At 37.2% G+C, this 20227-nt stretch overlaps 1 protein-coding gene across 1 annotated transcript; it reads right to left on the bottom strand.

Annotated features, from left to right (window-relative positions):
* Positions 1 to 17284: 17284 nt before the first annotated feature.
* Positions 17285 to 19840, bottom strand: LOC145671637 (uncharacterized). Its single transcript, XM_081740836.1, has one exon. It carries the CDS (start codon positions 19838 to 19840, stop codon positions 17285 to 17287), a length of 2556 nt encoding a protein of 851 aa, XP_081596962.1.
* Positions 19841 to 20227: the final 387 nt, after the last annotated feature.

Genomic DNA, 20227 nt, shown 5'->3' on the forward strand with positions numbered 1-20227 from the left:
TTATGTAGGAAGTGAAATGTATAAATAGAGGAGAGAAAACATTGCACAGAAACATTATGTTCATATGTTGAAAATACTTTTTTTGTATGTGTTGCAAAGTATCTTCAGCTATCAGGTTACTTTGCAACAAAGTTTATATGAAATGAAATCTTTGAGTTTTACGTCCCACGATTATGCCGGGTATGCTAAAGGAGACGATGGTGAGAATGAATGGAATAGTAGAATGAAAAATGTGTGAGAAAACGGGAAAACCTCGAGAAAAACCACACACAGTGTTTCTCCAACACAAAGCCCATTTAGCACGTGCTGGGATCGATCCAGGAACTTCACGCAGGAGAGGTGAACGCTCCCCAAACCACAACCTCAGAATATATTTCATATAGAGTAGAAATAACAATATGTTGTAAAAAAAATGGCCGGTCTGAAAGGCATGTAAGCTAAAAAAAAAAAAAAAATACAATTGCTACCCGATTTGTTTACTAGCAGGCAAGTAGCATACAAATTTATGATGCTGAAGGCGTTATTTTTCACAGCTATGGAGAAAAGAGAAACAAAAAATAACAGGAAATCTTTGTTTTACATTCTACGAATATGCTATGTAGGCTGACGGTCACAAATGAGTAATGAAAATTGATGATCTTGGAATACGATTTGGTGGAATAATGAGGGAGAAAAATAATCATTGATTAAATATTAAATTGAAAAGAAATAAGAGCCTGACGCTCAAATACTTATCTATCTGGCACCCATCTTAATCCCCATAAAATATCATAAAGTGCTTGATTGATTCTAAACCCAATATTAGTAATAGGAATTTAACAATAAACACAGAATATATAATTTACGCACCTTGAAATGTAGAAAGTAATGATTGTAATCCCCAGCTTTCCAATAGACCTTTGATTTCTCTAAATGAAGATTCGGATATCTTGTTTCTTCTCAAACAATAATGGGTTACAATAATCAGTTGCAGTCCAAAGCCAAGTCACTAAGTTAAGCATGAAAATAAAAGAATTCATTAGTTAGATACATACCAACTCCTACGCATGTAAATCCGAATTTACTTGTATTAAATTGTAAATTTAAACAAACTAAATTATACTACAGTTATAGTGACATCAAACATACATTAAATAAGATATATAGGGTGTCTCAAAAGTCCCTTGACATAGGGTAACTCTGTTATTATCAGAGTTACAACAAAATGTAGGAGGGGAAAGCATCTCCAAATATGTTTTTAATCTAAAGTGAAGGAATTTTTAAAATCGGATGACTCGTTTGCGCTGTACACTCTTTATGCGCCCAATGTGAAATGAAAATGCAACGTTGCCATTTACCTGGACCCAAAACATAAGTGAGTGAAGTTACTGTCTTTTACGCTAACATGTCGATGGCCAGCCCCCGTTTCAAACAATAACTTCATTCAGGCCAGGTAAATGACAACGTTGCATTTTCATTTAAAATTGGGTGCATAAAGAGTATACAGCACAAACATCTCGTCCGATTTTTTAAAAAGTGTTCACTTTAGATTGAAAATGACATATTTCGAGATGTTTTTACCTCTTACATTTTGTTGTAACTCTGATGATAACAGAGTTACCCTATGTCAGGGAACTTTTGAGACATCCTGTATACATCATAAGAAGTTCCTTTCTAAATTCTACACGGATGTGGATTCATTGAATGTGAGTTGGGTGATACACATTAGGCCTTTTGGGAGTACGTCACACGGACGACCGTAATTTTGTGTTGAAAATTTTTATTATGAACTGGTGAGATATGTGATACATATGGCCACGGGCTAGAATTTTCTTAGCGGTTCAAACTCGCGGGCCCTTTTTCCTTCCCCATTTTGAATCGGTACATGAAAATGGGATTTTCTTCATGTTTGCCTGCGCCGATTTTGAAAATTCCTTCACTAATCGATTTCTCTCGACGAGTACTACAAGAATCAGTTAAAATCTCGCGGGCCCTTTTTTCTTCCCCATTTTGAACCGGCACATGAAAATGTGATTTTCTTTATGTTTGCCTGCGCCAATTTTGAAAATTCCTTCACTAATCGACTTCTCTTGACGAGTACTACAAGAATCAGTTAAAATCTCGCGGACCCTTTTTTCTTCCCCATTTTGAACCAGTACATGAAAATGTTATTTTCTTCATGTTTGCCTGCGCCGATTTTGAAAATTCCTTCACTAATCGATTTCTCTCGACGAGTACTACAAGTATCAGTTAAAATCTCGCGGGCCCTTTTTTCTTCCCCATTTTGAACCGGCACATGAAAATGCGATTTTTTCATGCTTGCCTGCGCCAATTTTGAAAAGTCCTTCACTAATCGATTTCTCTCGACGAGTACTACAAGAATCAGTTAAAATCTCGCGGGCCCTTTTTCCTTCCCCATTTTGAACCGGTACATGAAAATGCGATTTTCTTCATGCTTGCCTGCGCCGATTTTGGAAATTTCTTCACTAGTCGATTTATCTCGTTGAGTACTACAAAACTCAGTTAAAATGTTGCGGTCCTTTTTTCTTTCCCCATTTTGAACCGATACATGAAAATATGATTTTCTCCATGTTTGCCTGCGCCGATTTTGAAAATTCTTTCAGTAATCGATTTCTGTCGTCGGGTACTACAAGAATCAGTTAAAATCTCGCGGGCCCTTTTTGCTTCCCCAACCCAATATTTTTGTATATTTTGAATGTATTCAAGTATGGAACAAAAGTATTTAATTAATTCCCTTAGTAGGTTTCTCAACTTAATATTTTTCAACTTAAATTTTATTTATTTTAATTATTTATTTTCTTGTGACAATATTTAATTGCAATCGTTCATTGGGGAGAAGGGTGGCCATTCTCAAATATATAAATATAGTATTCTTAAAATTTGTGTTCTCGTATTATTAGTTTCTTCCACTAGACATGGAAATTTCAAATTAATACCTGGTAAACCTGGAAAATTCAGGGAAATTGAGTTCCATATTTATGTATGAGCCCTGCTATTTACATTTTTTTTCGATTAGGGAGAACTGTACAAAAGGGTGTTTTGGGAATGGCATAACAGTAGGTTTCTGGAGGTGTTGTTCGAAATGAAATGAAATCTTTAAGTTTTACGTCCCACTATTATGCTGGCTAGGCTAAAGATGACGGGATGTTGTTCGGTGGGGGTCAATGTTGCCAATTTTGGGAAAAGTCGCTAAATCAGGGGAATTCGACCTCAATGATAGCGTAGGGTGACCATAAAATTTTCAGTTAAAAACGGGACAGGTTCTGGCAACCCTAGACTTTTAGATCTATCTTTGTTCTTATCAGTGCCTTGATATCAGAGTTCCCCCCCTCTCTCTCTTTGTTACAGAGCGGGTACTTATGAAAAAGGAAAGACACGTTGAAGTTTGTTCAACACACAACCAACACACAACCTCTGCTGCCTTTCGAGCAGTACTGCAAACTATAGAGTATGTTTAATATAGGGAATTTCAGTTCAATTTTTGCCTCTTTGTTATTATTAATTATTAATACTTTTAAAAGGAGTAAAGGTACTGGGTTTGTTTTTACTTCTTTCATTTACATAAAACGGGACGAATACTACTTTTTTCCATCTACTGACGGGACGGCTGGGACACGCCCCTAAAACGGGACTGTTTCGGTCAAAACGGGACGTATGGTCGCCCTACGATAGCGACAAAAAATAATTTTTCCGGTTGGAGACTTTTTTGGGTGGTTTGTAAATGACGATTTGGCTACTTACAAATTTAGCGACTTTTTGCTGCAAACAAAATGTTCATCTGTAGAGAAGCAGAGTTTAAAACAGTTTTTACGTTCTTTTTTTCTGTTTGTTAGTTTTAATCAGCGCAAGTGATGAAGAGTTTGGAAATACAGCGTACCAACTGCCCCACAATCCTGCATTGTTATGTTACCCTTGCCCTCTAACGAAGAACAGCTACAAATTAATGTCCTTTAGTTCGAAGAGTTTCCGTTGAGAGGCACACGTAATACATCATTACCGATAGCAACAAGATTAGCTATAGATGTGTGAATAAAGGCGAAGTGGGTGTTTGTTATATTTGTCCTTTGGGGTCTTTTAATTATTCTGCACTTTTTCTTTTACAAAAAATTGCTTAACGTAAGTGCTGTAGTGTTAATTATTTCGGAACTATTTTGACTCCACAATATGAACAAAAGTACCCGAAACAATCTGAAATGATCCCTGAATTAAAGGATTGGTTGCGCCCTGTTTACAAAGATGTGAGTAGAACCAGCGGCGCAAATCTGTCTTCAACATTGGGGGGGGGGGTTAAACCATTACCATACTTTTTTTTTTATTGCGATGTCCAAAATACTTATGAAGTTGAAAAACAATGTTGTGGAGGATCAGAGTTGTCTTCAGCGTTGGGAGGCTGCAGATTTGAGGCTTATTCTGGGGGACGTCTATTTTATCTCACGTTCCTTTGTAGGAATCGGACAAAAATCATCAAATTTCTCGCAGAAAACACATTTCAAATCGAATTATTGGGGAGAAGTCCCCCTCAGTTCCAAGATTGGAGGGGACATGTATCCGTCATCTCCCCGGGATTGGCGCCAGTGAGTAGAACATATTGTTTAGTTTACATCTACAACTTTAGAAAAATGCTTATAGGCAATGAATTTCTCGATTATTTTTTATAGCGATTTTTCACCCAAAATTGGAGTCGTCACCTCTCGTTTCGCAAACTTATTGTCAACATTTTGGCAACACTGGTTGCGGGGAGAGCTACAATGGATGAGTCGAGTTATTTTGTCGCTTCCGCTGTGAACCTAAGTACAAGATTCCAAAAATTAAAATATTTTTTGGTTCCAAACAATGTCTGCTGGGAAAAAGCATAGACTGGAATGTGTTTCTCTTCATTTGCATACAAATGTGTTGCCTTTCCTACCTTATTTTTAATCCCATAGTAGCTTCTTTCCGAAAGTTAAAGAAAATGCAATTCTTCCTTTCTTAATAGTATTTATAACTCAAAGTATTACGTAAGCACTGTATATTACTTATGTAGCTCACAGAGCCGCAGCTATGGGCGAGCAAGCAAAGCATGTCCCCAGGCGCGTGGTTGGAGGGGCGCCTAAAAGAGAGGTTATATATTAGTACTTTTCCTGGCGGTATTTAATACTTTTCATCAGAGTGCGAAATCGTGAAATCAAAGTGAGAGGAGACTGGAGGAGTGAAGAGAAAGAAAGAAAGAAAGAAAGAAAGAAAGAAAGAAAGAAAGAAAGAAAGAAAGAGAGGGAGAGAGAGAGAAGAAAACGCTCGCACTTTTACACTTCAAAGTAAATTAAGTCTTATTTATTTTTTCTGTCCCCCTCCTCCCCCTCCCCTAAGTTCTACTGTCAAAGTAAATAGCTAAAAACACTCCCAGGCCAGAACCGCATCTATGTTGGAAATTTGATCGAGATCGGTCGGATGGTTCAAAAGATTAAGAAAAAATCAAATGAAATGAAACCTTTGAGTTTTACGTCCCACAGTTATGCCGGTTAGGCTAAAGGAGACGGTGATGATGAGCAATGAATGAAATGGTGGAATGAAGAAAGTGGGAGGAAACGCGAGAACCCCGAGGAAACCCATGCACATGGTGTTTGTCCACCACAAAGTTCATTTGGCGGGGGCTGGGATCGAACCCGGGACCCCAAGCACCAGAGGTGAACGCTCTACCACTGAGCCACCGCGGCCCTAAGAGATTGAGAGTCACAAACATAGTCACTTTCAATTTTGTAATATATATATATATATATATATATATATATATATATATATATATTGCATCACTAACTAAAATGCTGATAACTGATGCTAATAACTGATAACTAAAATGCTTGGATTGTATATATAAAAGTCGCCCCCTGCCCGTAAAAAGCTTCATTCGAACTCGGAATCGAACAATTGCATCTGTAAAGCAGTGCTGAGTTGATTTTAACGTTCCTTTCAGCAACAAGGCTGTATGAGACGTGAACCTAGAGATTAACGTGGAATCCGAACTACATACGGTCCGGCCGGAAATCGAACCCGGGTGTCCCACGCCAAAGGCGTGTACACTAACCACTTAGCCACGAGGGAGCTCATCTGTAAGGCAGTGTAAGCAAAAAAAAAAACGCACACTGGATGTTTGCGCAACTGAGGATTAAAACATTCTCAATGGATTGATTGATTTTGAGTTTTACGTCCCGTTCAGCAGCGAGGCTATATGAGACGTGGACCTACTGATTAACGTGGAATCCGAACCACATGAGCTCCCGCCGGGAATCGAACCCGGGTCTCCCAAACATTCTCAATGGAGTATGAGAAATAGTAAACGTCAATCAAAGTGTGCTTTTGCTTATTCATTACTTCGTTAATACTTAATTCCTTCTAGAAATAGTGAAACAATACTATGAAGAAACACTAATTAAACTATTAACTATTACGTTGTATTTCTTACCACACCACGAAAGTAATATACCGTTTTTACCAGCCATAGAATTGGAACCTAGTACTATACTGCATTAGTCACGTCGTAACGAAAGCTGAAGTTCAAACACCTGGCACTCGTAGCTGTTGAAGCTGTGTTGTAGCTACAGTATATCACGCGGCCTGCGTTGGTACGTACTCCTCAACATAAATACGTCACAGCCCAAAGCCAGGAAACACCACAGACAGAAGCCAGGGACACAAGCAGTGCCTGATACTTCACGAATTCAAACCCGCCAAGACTCAACTCAACATGACCTTCAATTACGGTTTAGAAACCAAACCAATGCTAAGGCACAAACTCACCAACTCCCTATTTGAAAACACAAGAAAAAAAATTCTAACTTTTTGGTTCCAAACTGATGACATGACAATAATACTAAAAAGGTTTTAATTCTCAGTAACCCAAACATTAATTAACTAGGGAAAATAACAAGCAAAAATAAATAAATAAATAAAAATTAAATTAAATTAAATTTAAAAAATAAAAACCTGACAAGTAAACTCTCCCTGACGAGTCTTTCTTTTTTTAAAATTTCAGTGAGGCTGTAAAATATGTCAATATCTTCGTAAAATATATATATTTCAATGTAAACAAGTTCTTTAAGCAAAATAAAGCTCTGTAGTAGAGCGCTTACCTCTGACCCGTTAGGTCCCTGGTTCGATTCCTGCTCCCGACAAATAGGCTTTTGGTGAACACTGTGCGTGTGATGATTATTAAGACTTTCCAGTTTCCTTACATTTTCTTGATTCCACCATTATCATGTATCTCATCGTCACCTTTTCACTTACATTGATGTACAATCATGGAGCGTTAAACTAAAAGCAAAAAAAAAAAAAAAAAAAAAAAAACTTGCAACTATCCTAGTAAAAATGAGTTTTCTAGACTACACAAGTGGCCCCGCGTAGCGTAGTCGCTAATGCTCTCGCCTTCGGTGCGAACGGTCCCGGGTTCGATCCCGGTGGGGGAACTCGGTCGAAAAAGTATCACAAGATTTTAAGTCCAGCCATCCTGAATTAGGTTTCTTTGGGTTTTCCTCATTCACAGCAGGCGGAGCGGTACCTAATATATAGATCCCAGGCCGTTTTCTTCCTCCCCCAATCCTTTCTTCCCTTCCTTTCGCCGGATAGTGTGCTCACCGAGGGAAGTCATCCCTCATATGTGACGGGCTAACAAGGCCATCGATGCCGAAAGCCCAGAAATCTAAATCCTAAATCTTCTCTAAACAAGGAAATTTTCGCGCTGAAAACGGTTTCTTAGCAATTATGTTAAGCAGTCCTGTAGAAAATCTGCACCAAGTAATAAATCGTCACACATAAAACGGAATAAATAAACACATAACATTCATTTTGCTACCTTGAAACGTAAAATGTTTCAAAACATTAATATTCAAAGATTTCTCAAAATTCAGATACACCCATTCCATTCTCCTCAATCATTAACGAGTTACAATAGTAAGAATTGTAGTCATAAACTACATTACTTACTTAGTACTATATTAAAGCAAGTCACACTAAAAGAATATATAGTTAATGGAATATTTAACTAAAGTAGTAGTTAACTATTGTACTTACCCAGGCTTTTGTTTCCTTCCTCTCTTCTGTTCCGTTTGTAAACAACCTCGTTTCGCAAGCAAAAGACGGTAGTTCAATGACGTCAGCCATGGAGAAAGAAAGAGTGTCTATAGGCGGTCTGGATCTCACACACAGATGGACGTATATAACATATAGCTGAAGTATTTAACATACGTATACGTATGTAAAATACAGAAGATTGTTAGATGTCAGACATCCTGCAGCCACATGATGTAACATCTAAGCGAATAAAAGGCAGTACCTGTGTAGTATATGGATAAAGTACGCTCCGTACAGATTTCCTTAGTAAACATAACGAATCCTTGTATTTGTACAATATACCGCTGTCCGGATAATGGATTTTTCTCAGTGTGGCCACACACATAACAAAAACTATTTGGTGAGTTAACACACGAACGCCGTCCTCTTGACGCCATTGTACTGATCACAAACTAAACTTCTGGTCTTAGTTGGGTATAATGCCGTTAAGATCAAACATGAAAGCACTCTTAGCAGCAAAGACAACTTTGAAAGTGAAGTAGTGTTAAACCACACGTCAATATAAAAATGTACAAAACTCCCTCACCAGGTGTCAAGAACACAAGAAAGAAAGAAATGCGCGGGGGGAGGGGGGAAACGATACCGTAGTGGAAAATTCAGACTGCATTAGTTCATTGTTGTCAACAATGAGTCTGTATTCCATTCTTTCTTTCTTTTGCATTCTGTTACATTTGATAACAAATATTGATAACCATTTCATGAACAAAACGAAAAAACTTGGAGAATTGTATATATATGTATTAAGATATACATATACTGTACGTTTAAAAAAAATATACGTTGGAAGTACATTCTATTTTTATACACGTTTCTAATTTACAGAGAGCAATACAAGTGTGTTGTTGACTATTGTAAATATTCATTTTTATGTCTGTGTTTGTAGTAATAAAGCAAATCGTTTTTACCCCAACTCAGGAGATCTGAAAGCATTACTATCAGGTGCAATAAACAGTGCACACAGTATACATACAAATATATTTATTTCTCTAGAAAGAACAAAGCGATTTTTACGAAACTTTTAGGGTTTATTAAATATAAATCAAGGTATACTTAGGCATAATTTCTATGTTACTATATGTAAGGGGACAGGAGCTAGGGGAATAAAATATCTGAAAAAGGGAAATTTTTGAGGGAATTTCCCGAAAATCCCTCTGTTACGGCAAAACTGTACGTGATGGAGAGAAACCGAGTGCATATTCGAATTCAGCGCAAAAAGTTCCTTTAAGATCAGATGATTTTTCTCATGTAACAAACAAAAAGTTTAAATTTGTTAACTAGTGTAATCATTGTACCACTGAAAAATGGTAGCTGTATATGTTATTTTTTTCTATATGTGTGTGTTAATAAAAAAATACAGTAGTTAGAAATATGCATTTTATTTATTATGCCATCTCAATATTTTTAATGTAACATTTACATAGTTAATGCTGTGTTTATAGCTGGGTTCAACGTCGTCCGACTTTGTCCACTACAGACAATTTCCTTCCAAAGTTCATGGCATGTGTACGTTTATAGCAAATATAGAAATTCAGTATTTATTAATATGAAGAAAAAAACATTGCTACGTTACAGTAGTGAACACATCTAATACAGATAGAGGAGAAGTTCTATATACTACTAGTGGGACGTCTCACTTTCTTGGCTACTGCTTGACAAAGGTTGAGAAACACTTTATTACATCATTTAATGATTTATTTGTGCCACCATAGTGATGTTTACTTGAATTGTTAATTCATTAAAACGTCATATTTGTATATTTGTTGTCCAGCACTGCAACTAAGACCTACATTTGAAATCGAGCCCGGCCACAATAGTGCGCTCAATTTTCGCACCGAGACGAACATCGTGCATTACATATACGCACACTAGCTACTTGGCAAAAAGATCTGTTATTGCTGCTAACATTTATAGATTTACAAATAATGACTGTGTCAGGGGCGGATCCAGGGGGGAGCGATCGCCCACCCCCCCAGAAGAGTAGAACTTTATTTTATATATATAAATAAAACCCATTTCAAAGTTTGGAGCTCTTAAAAGTGACAGTATGACAACCCACCGCCCCCCTAAAAGTCGGTCCTGGATCCGCCCCTGGACTGTGTGCTATATTAAGATTACGATAAATGCAGTTAGTCTAGCACCAAATTCCGTCACATATTCACCTATGTAATTCATACATGAGTTATTTTTCTAGTGCTGTAAATCTCCCGTGATAAACTCATTAGTTCTCCCTCTCGCATTGTGCATACTATTTCTTCATACTTTTATAACCTAAAAATCAATACTTCTACACACACTACTCCATAAAATTTTAAAGTTTGAATCGAAGTTTCATTTAAAAAGGCTCCTTCGATTGAAACTTTAACCCTTTATGGAGTAGTGTGTAGAAATATTTCCCCTGATACAGGTTTGTAGGTTATAAAAGTATGGGGAAATAGTATGCACAATGCGAGAGGAAGGATTAATGAGTTTATTAAAGGATTCCATAAATATGCTGAAGAGCGGCTCGAAGGCGGCACGCCATCTCACCATGGTGGCTTGAAAGTGGTAACATTGTGGGATCGATGGCGGGCCGAAGCAGGCCTGCCATTGCAATGTGGTTGCCCGAAGTAGGCCCGCCACTGCATGGTGGCATTCCAACTTGTAGCCGCTATTGCATGGTGGCTTTCCTACTTGTAGCCGCAATGGCGGCTCAATAGGTGTTTTTTTTTTTAAAAACGCATAATGGGCCGTAGGCGGTCGTCGCTGTAGGGCCAACGAATACGTCTGGTGGCCCAACCTAGGCCCGCTTACGAATTCTTTAAGGGGTGATGTTATCTTTATGCGGTTTCAAAAACATTAAAACTTTTGAAGTTTTCGAAGAAGCCGGATAATCACCAGTTCGAAGTATAAGATTATAAATAGCGGAGAGTAGAAGCAAAACCACCAGTGGAGCCTCTTTAATATGTAGGTAAGGTATACCATCAAAACCAGGAGCTGTATTCTTCTTATTAGCTAAGACTACGGTGATCTCCAAATTTATAATCGGATGAGTACGAGGATGATCCGAATCCAAGTCATGACTAGCACTAATACGAAGATGTGTTTGATGTGGATCTGTTATGTTGCTGATTCTAGTGTGTAAACGTTCAGGGGTGTAGGAAATGAATGGTGGCGTAAAAATGCTTTGAAGTGATTGAGCAGACACGGTAGCCTTTTCTTTGTTAGTTTGTAGTAGGGTCTGATTGACGATGAGCGGGTAAGAGAGAGAGGAGCCTGTTCCATAGAGCCTGTGAAAGGCATTCCAGAATTTGTTAGGATTATATTCCTGATCAAGATGGTTAACTGTTTGGATCCACTTATGTCTTTTATAGACAATGACATAATGGTGAACTTGGCGTAAATATTGGCGCTGTAGTTGTAAAAGCCCAGGATCACGTGTGCGAAGATATTCATGGTATGTCTGCCTTGCAAGAGCAACTAGTGTGCGATATTGAGGTGGATGTGCGGGTCGAGCATAATTAGATTTAATCGTGGGTATATGCTAATGGCTACTATGTTTTATAACAGTATTGAACGTATCAAGCGTGGTATGTAAATCAGAGTGATGTACTGGAGTAGGCACAATAGATAAGGTAGTAGTAAAATCTTCTCGATATTTGTTCCAGTTAGCAAGGTCATAACAGAGAACAGTATGTGGTGGTGTGTCAGGAGCTTGACGGTAGTTTGGAAAATGTAATGCCACTTTAACTGGGTCGTGGCTGATAGAAGATAAAACATGACAGTTTACGAATGGTTGTAATGTAGAGGAGACAATGACTGAATCAGATGCATTCGAGGAAGGACGGGTATGTCTTGGTAATGCACATAGTTCAGCATTTGTGTGGAGCATTAGAAATTGATGGAAGTTCTGTTGTTGCGTAAGAGTGCTACTGGATAGCTTGAGATCAGTTATAATAATATAATGACGAAGCGTGGTGTCCATTTATTGGAAGAATGTCAAGGGAATTTGAACATTAGGTCTAGCATACACAGTAGCAAAGGCAATAGTATGTGAAGGAAAATAGATCAGGGTGATGTTGTGCTCTGAAATAGGGGCCTGAAAGTGATCCGTGATCATGCGTTGAGGTATTCTGCTTCGTACTCCTATAAGAGTTCCGCCATTTGCTCGATCTTCAAGTGGACCATCGCAACGAGAAATAGTATATGACTGATAATATACACGTTAGTGTGGCAAAAAATGTGTTTTGTTCAACGCAAAGGCGTGAATATTTTCTTCCAGTAGTAAAGTGTGGAGTAGTACCTTTGGAGTGTTGAAGGAGCGAATGTTTAAAAACAGAAATGATAAATCCATGATTATACGTACAATTTTAGACAGGTGTTGAAACAGGATTAAGTTGAAAGTGAACATGTTGACCAGAATATGTACCATAAAGTTGAATGTTGAATGTTACATAAAGTTGAATGTTAAAGTTGCTTAACTGTAAGCATGACTTGGTTAAGAATATGAGTACGCAGAAATGGATGATTGTTTTGGATAGTAACTATAAAGAAACGAATCATGTCTTCAATTGTAACAGGATGAGTTAACGGATTATTTGGTGACGTTGAACGGCCAGACGTTCTGATTGGAACAGTAAGTTCTTGTCGAGTAGGATTAACTGATGGTTTGGCCTTGCATTTAGAACTGTAAGTCGGATGCTGAACAGAGCATGTGTTGCATTTAGGATTTGTATTTCCATTAGGACAATTCCGCGTAGCATGAGCTTGCGTACAGTAACCACAAATCAAAGAATTTTTACAATCTTTGATTACATGTTGATTATATGATTGGCACCGTTCACAGCGTACAGGCTGCGGTGCTAGAGTTCTTGAAGGTTCAACCTAGTGTCTCCGTCTGTAAATGTATTCTCCTGTAAGATGTAGATGATCGACTACAGATTATTCAGGAGTTAATACATGTACTAGATAGGTGGATCCCGATCATTCCGAATTTGAATGCACTTATGTATTTGAACTTGTTCCACTTTGAGTTCTTCCTCGATTTCAGTGTCTGTATATTCAGGGCCAACGCCCTTGATGACTACTGATAACATAGGTGGCTTTCGAGGGGGTGGAGGTTGTTTGTTTTGTCTGGGTTGGAGTTCTGTTATATAACGACTCACCAAGGGTAGTCGTCAACCTGGTCCGTCTAAGTAAGATATACAAATATTGAGTGGTAGTATTAGTTTGCAGGTAAAAATTATCTTTAATAATTATATAGCATTATTCTCACCTTTTCTATTAAAATGATAACGTCGATGAACGTTGCTAAAATGGTTTATTAGCTGATATACTTTATAATATATTTTCCTTCAAACTGTCAAGCACACAAACTTGCTGACTAGGTATCCATAAAACATTTACATAGCCACAACTATCCCATAATAATATTTTACATATCTTGAAAAACATTCTTCTTTTGTTAATATGAAATTAACATTCTATTAAGTATAGTGCACATGTATGAGCACTTTCTGCCCACGGTACAGGTAATTATTACTCTATCCAAAGTATTTTGTTATATAAAATGTCGCCCGACAAAATGGACTGAATATAAAAGTCATAAGCGAGTTTGGTTTTATGTTCAAGAACCACTGGTCCGTTTACAATACTGTTCTTACATTGCATATGTCCATCACATTTTGATCGCACCTCATATATATCTTTATTACATTTCATATATATATATATATTTATAACAAATATTACACTTCATCAATACTTATTTTTAATTACATTCATTATATTATTATTATATTTTCTTATTAAAAATATCGTCGCTCATTTATTTAATCGTTGAAGGGTGCGAATTCAAAAATCGGAAGGGACAAACATGAGTTACAAATAGTCAGGGCGCATTATATGATAATCATTTTAGGTGATATTTTAAAATAAACATTAGATTAATAAGGCATCACAACATAGAAGAATCTCATTCAAGATAGTTGTCGAATATTTAGTTTTATAGAATAGATCTTCTTCTTAACATAATCTTTGACAGTTAAGTTTTTTTTACACAAATCAATCTAATATAAATAACCTTTGCTTTTAATCATTTATAAATCGAATTATAATTCTTACATATATTAAAAACATTTGAGAATTATCATTGATTAATGAGAATTAAAGAGAATTAAATTGAATAAAAATAAAATAAATGTTCATGAAAATCTATAACTGATATGAATTTAACTTAATTTCATTAACGGTAATCAGGTTACATTCATACTTGCATATGGATTTAATAAAGTACATTGTACTGCACAATCATTATTATGTCCCGTATTATTGTTCTGTACAGGAATTACTTCAATACCTGGATCCGGATGTGAAGTGCCATCTCTTGTCCTCCCATTACGTCTATCCACGTAGTTCGCTGTATTCCTAGAATTTCGCCATACATTTCGTCTATTTTTAAACCTGTTTTGATTATATGTTCTAACATATGGATTGCTACGATTAATTAGGTTAGGCGGATTCCCTACATAACTTTGCCTATTTTGCTCATTTTGATTGCTAGAGTATACTCGGCTTAGGTTATGTTCCGTATTATTCACACTTCGGATATTTAAATTCCGAAGAGGCACAAAATGATCTGAATTATTCTTATTTTTACCCATTCCTGCTTGTTGATTCATAGCATGGTATTGAGTTTCATAGCGTTGGACAAGCATTAATAAATGGTTGAAACTCATACGCTGTGTGGAAAATAAGATCTGTTGCAATTTAAATGGAAGCAAATTTCGAATCGATGCTATTATTCTCGATTCTGATTGCAATGGATTAACGACCTTTAATTCGTTGTATGTATTTACAACAAACTCTACAATAGATTTATGCAATCGAGGATTGAAGTGTTGATTTCTAATGGTGGCATCTCTATTCGCAAGCAAAAAGTCATTTTCATAATTTGCGATCAGTGCCGCTTTGAATTCATCATATGTATTGATGTGATCACGTACTGCTTTAAACCATAATGAACAAAGTGGGAGTAATACATGAGGAATTAATTTCATATATTGTGATCTATCTATACACATAATATTGCATTCGTCCTGGAATTTCTCTAAGAAAGAAGTAGCATTCTCGTTACACTTACCACTGAATTTGCTCATAGCTCGAATTTCACTCATCTTAACACTTAATTTTACCTTCCTGTTATTATTCCGTGTACTTATGGGGTGATAGTTCCTATCCATGACATGATGTGTCGTTACACCATCTATGTTTCGCCCATCTGTACTCTTCGGATGTATTTCTTCCAATATAATAACATCATCAGACACCGGCGAAGGCGAGTTCATCTCTGGTGAGTGGGGAAACTCCAAGCGATCACTACACATGTTATTACGGTATGTGTTGTCCTTAACCTGTAGCATTCTAATTTCTTCCTGTAACGTAGCTATCGACTGCGTATTTGCTCGTATGTTGTTAGCATTATTGATGACCTGGATCTTTTGTTGTTGAACAGAAGATTCGGTTACTTCTAAATCCTTTTTTATATCACTGATTTCTTGGCTCAGGTGGTTGTGATTACCCTGGCATTCCTCCGATATTCCTTTTAACTTTTCCTCGAATTGCGAGGTAATATCGCTCATCGTCTGGATAATTAATTGTTTCGTTTCATCCGACTTCTGTTCCATCTTCTGTTCTATCGTCTGCTTTAATTCTTCGTATTGCTTGTTAGATTCATCAGACTTCTGTTCCATCGTCTGCTTTAATTCTTCGTATTGCTTGTTGGATTCATCAGACTTCTGTTCTATCGTCTGCTTTAATTCTTCGTATTGCTTGTTGGATTCATCAGACTTCTGTTCTATCGTCTGCTTTAATTCTTCGTATTGCTTGTTGGATTCATCAGACTTCTGTTCTATCGTCTGCTTTAATTCGGTAGACATCTGACTCAATTGCCGCTGTAAGACTAGCAAGATTCGGTCTTCCGATGTCATTCTTGATGTTACACTAGGTTCACCGTTGTCACTATTGGTGGATTCATTCTCCATTATTTCAGTGTCCATTTTCCTTATGATTATTCTACCACTTCTCAATATGGTCAAATTTGTATTCATTAACTTAATTGTAAAAGTAAATTCACCCTTACTTTGCTTCGGGGTATAGAATTTATGAAAAGTCCCGGGTGAGGTAAACCAAAATTTTTATAATCCCGGTGTGAAGGCACCAAAATTTTTATAACGACTCACCAAGGGTAGTCGTCAACCTGGTCCGTCTAAGTGAGATATACAAATATTGAGTGGTAGTATTAGTTTGCAGGTAAAAATTATCTTTAATAATTATATAGCATTATTCTCACCTTTTCTATTAAAATGATAACGTCGATGAACGTTGCTAAAATGGTTTATTAGCTGATATACTTTATAATATATTTTCCTTCAAACTGTCAAGCACACAAACTTGCTGACTAGGTATCCATAAAACATTTACATAGCCACAACTATCCCATAATAATATTTTACATATCTTGAAAAACATTCTTCTTTTGTTAATATGAAATTAACATTCTATTAAGTATAGTGCACATGTATGAGCACTTTCTGCCCACGGTACAGGTAATTATTACTCTATCCAAAGTATTTTGTTATAGTTATATTGGCGTTCTTAATACCAAAGACATCACTGTACAATATGAATGTATATATTTGTAACTTCACTAAAGTACAATAACAATGTTAAAAACAATGTTCATACTAGTGGACTGTAAGGCTTGATTCGTACACCACATGAATGCAACCCGATATAATTTCACTGTATTTAATGATTACAACTTTAGTTTGCACACAAAAATAATACACGAGAATAAACATGTTCACAAGGTCTTTAGTTGTAAATGATTGTAGTTCGATGGCTTACTGATTGTGTTATATTGTCTGATGTTCGACCATAATATATGGTCCACCAAACTGAATGTTCTTGCTGCCACCACATTCACACACTTCACAAAACAATAGAAAGGCGTTAAGCAACTTGAACACTGTTGCCAGCTCAAGGAACACACACACTGTTAAATACACAAATAATCCCAAACATACTCCCCCCTGTTGGTCAGCTAAGGTCTGACCAAATAAAACAAAATGATACATATAAAAAACGAAACAAACACAAAACTTGAAGAACTGTACTTATTTTTTAGATTACTCAAATCTCAATTCTAATCCTTGTTATATGGTAATGCAACTAGTTTGTTGATGGAACGTTTATATGTTCCAGTTGTAGTACGAACCGTCACTACACGAACTAAGAAATCCTTTCCTGGGAACACTTTTTCAATGATGCCCAATTTCCACTGCAATGCAGGAACGTTGTCTTCAATCAGCAAAACTACATCTCCGACCTTGAGATTGTGTTGCGGTGAAGTTGTCTTAAAGCGTTGTTGAAGACCATGTAAATAATCTCGGGACCATCTCTTCCAAATGTGTTGTTTTAGTTGTTGAATCTTCTGCCAACGAGATAAGCGGTTGTGTGGTAGATCGGTGAGGTTAGGCTCTGGTAAAGCTGTAAGTGCTTCTCCAATTAAAAAATGTCCAGGGGTGAGAACACTGATGTCGTTAGGCTCACTTGATAGCACTGTAAGTGGTCGAGAGTTGAGACAGGCCTCAATCTGTGTGAGTAATGTTGCAAACTCTTCATATGTTAACACTGCACCCTTTGTAATACGAACTAGATGGTATTTCATTGATTTTATACCGGCTTCCCATAGTCCTCCAAAATGCGGCGAATTTGGTGGTATGAAGTGCCACTGAATTCCTTCGGTCGATGTAAAATCATGAACTTGAGAACTAAAAGGATCTGATGAAAACAGCTGATACAATTCTTTCAATTCGTTGTTGGCTCCAACGAAATTTGTGCCATTGTCGCTGTATATATTGAGACATCTTCCTCGTCTGGCTATGAATCTGCGTAAAGCTGCTATGAATGACTGCGCACTAAGATCTGTTACCAATTCCAGATGTATTGCCTTGGTGGATAAACAAACAAATAACGCAACATATGCCTTACGTACAGATCTATTTCTAACTGCTCCTGATTTTATGTAAAACGCTCCAGCGTAGTCCACGCCTACGTTTAGGAATGGTCTGGCTTGCTGCACACGAGCTGCTGGCAACTGTCCCATAAGTTGTTTTGAACCACTGGCCTTTAACTTGAAACATGTGAAGCAATGATGGATCACTTGTTTTACTACCTGTTTGCACCTGATGATCCAATATTTCTGGCGTAGTGATGATATTAATAATTGGGGCCCAGCATGAAGTAATCTTAAGTGTTCTGCTTCAACTATAAGTTTTGTTAAGTGTTGATTTGAAGGCAGAACTATTTGATGTTTGGCGTCAAACGGAAGTTGACTATTCTCCAATCTTCCTCCAACTCGGATCATGCCTTCACTATCTAAAAATGGATGTAAATTATTCAGTTTACTTCTTGGTGGAACAATGTTTCCATCACGAAGATGCTGCAATTCGCTGTGAAACCCAATTCCTTGTGTCCATTTGATGCAAACACGGAGCGCTGTGTGGAGTTCTTGTACTGAAAGACCTTCTGTTAGTTTGTTTTGCTTGTGTCTAATGTTATGAACAAAACGTCTACAATATGCTATTGTCCTAACTAACTTTGACAATTTTGAGAATCTTGTTATGGTTCCATTGCACCAATTGTCTAAAGTGGCTGTCAATGTTATGGTTCCCTTACTCTCTGGAACTTGATCTGGTTGCAATGAATTCTTACTTGTCACTGACCAATTAGATTCTAAACTAGAAAGCCATTGTGGACCGTGCCACCATAATGAATTGTCCTTTATGGAAACTGCATCTATTCCTCTTGAAATCAAGTCTCCAGGATTGTCTGAAGAAGTTACATGTTTCCAACAGCTAACGTCAGTTAAGTCTTGAATTTGAGCCACTCTGTTGGCCACGAAAGGTTTCCATTTATTACACGGAGAAGCTAGCCATGCCAACACGATTTGGGAGTCGGTCCATAAATGGACGCTACTTATGTTCAATTTTAAAATTGGTAAAATCTTGTGAACTAATTTTGCCAAAACAACTGCTGCGCATAACTCCAAACGTGGGAGAGTGATTTTCTTGACTGGGGCCACACGTGATTTAGCACATAATAACTTAACTGATATTTCTCCTTGTTGATTGATCGATCGCATATAAATGCAAGCTCCATATGCTCTTTGAGAAGCATCTGAAAAACCATGGATCTGAATCTCCGCTATGTTTCCTTCAACGAGTACAAATCTGTCGAATTTAATCTGATTGATTAGTGGAAGTTGCTTGTACAATTTAGTCCATTTCTTTGCTAATTCCATTGGTATACTGTCGTCCCATTGAACCTTTTGCCGCCACAATTCTTGCAAAAATATTTTGTATGAAATGACAACTGGTGAAATTATTCCTAATGGATCGAATATAGTGGCAATGATGGAAGCAATCTGGCGTTTAGTAATGCACTCTTGAACCTTCCTTGGTGACGTCTTGCTTTCAACGAGAAATATATCCTTGTCTGGATGCCATGACAATCCTAATGCCTTGACGCCTTGGCCCTCATGGAACTGGATTGGATGCTGCACTTCTCGAAGCTCTGGTGAGATGGATTCCAATAACCTTGGATCATTCGAACTCCACTTCTTAAGTATAAAACCTCCCTTTCCCAGTAACTCTATCAATTGCTTCTGGACCTCTAGAGCTTGCTGTATGTTGCTCATGCCACTACAAACATCGTCAATATAGAAATCTCGACGTAATATTTCTGCTGCTACAGGGTAATTATGCTCTTCTTCGTCTGCTAATTGCTGTAGGCATCTTGTGGCCACAAATGAAGCACATACCGTACCATACGTTAGTGTTTTCAACTCAAAAACTTGAATCGGTTAATTTCTAGATCTTCTCCACAATATACGTTGTAATGGCGTGTCTTCTGGATGAACATTGACCATGCGATACATCTTAGCGATATCTGCAGTGAATACTATCGAATGAGTTCTAAAGCGCAAAATGATAGAAAACAAATCTTGCTGTATTGTAGGACCAACTAAGAGAATGTCGTTGAGGCTTTTTCCGCTGTCAGATTTTGCTGAAGCATCAAATACCAC

The sequence above is a fragment of the Thermobia domestica genome, chromosome 15 (genome assembly GCF_964235325.1).
Source record: "Thermobia domestica chromosome 15, izTheDome1.hap1.1, whole genome shotgun sequence".
NCBI classification, from domain to species: Eukaryota; Metazoa; Arthropoda; class Insecta; order Zygentoma; family Lepismatidae; genus Thermobia; species Thermobia domestica.

Coding starts and splice junctions, on each gene's coding strand:
- LOC145671637 (XM_081740836.1), bottom strand. CDS start 19,840: ATGAGCAACATACAGCAAGCTCTAGAGGTCCAGAAGCAATTGATAGAG.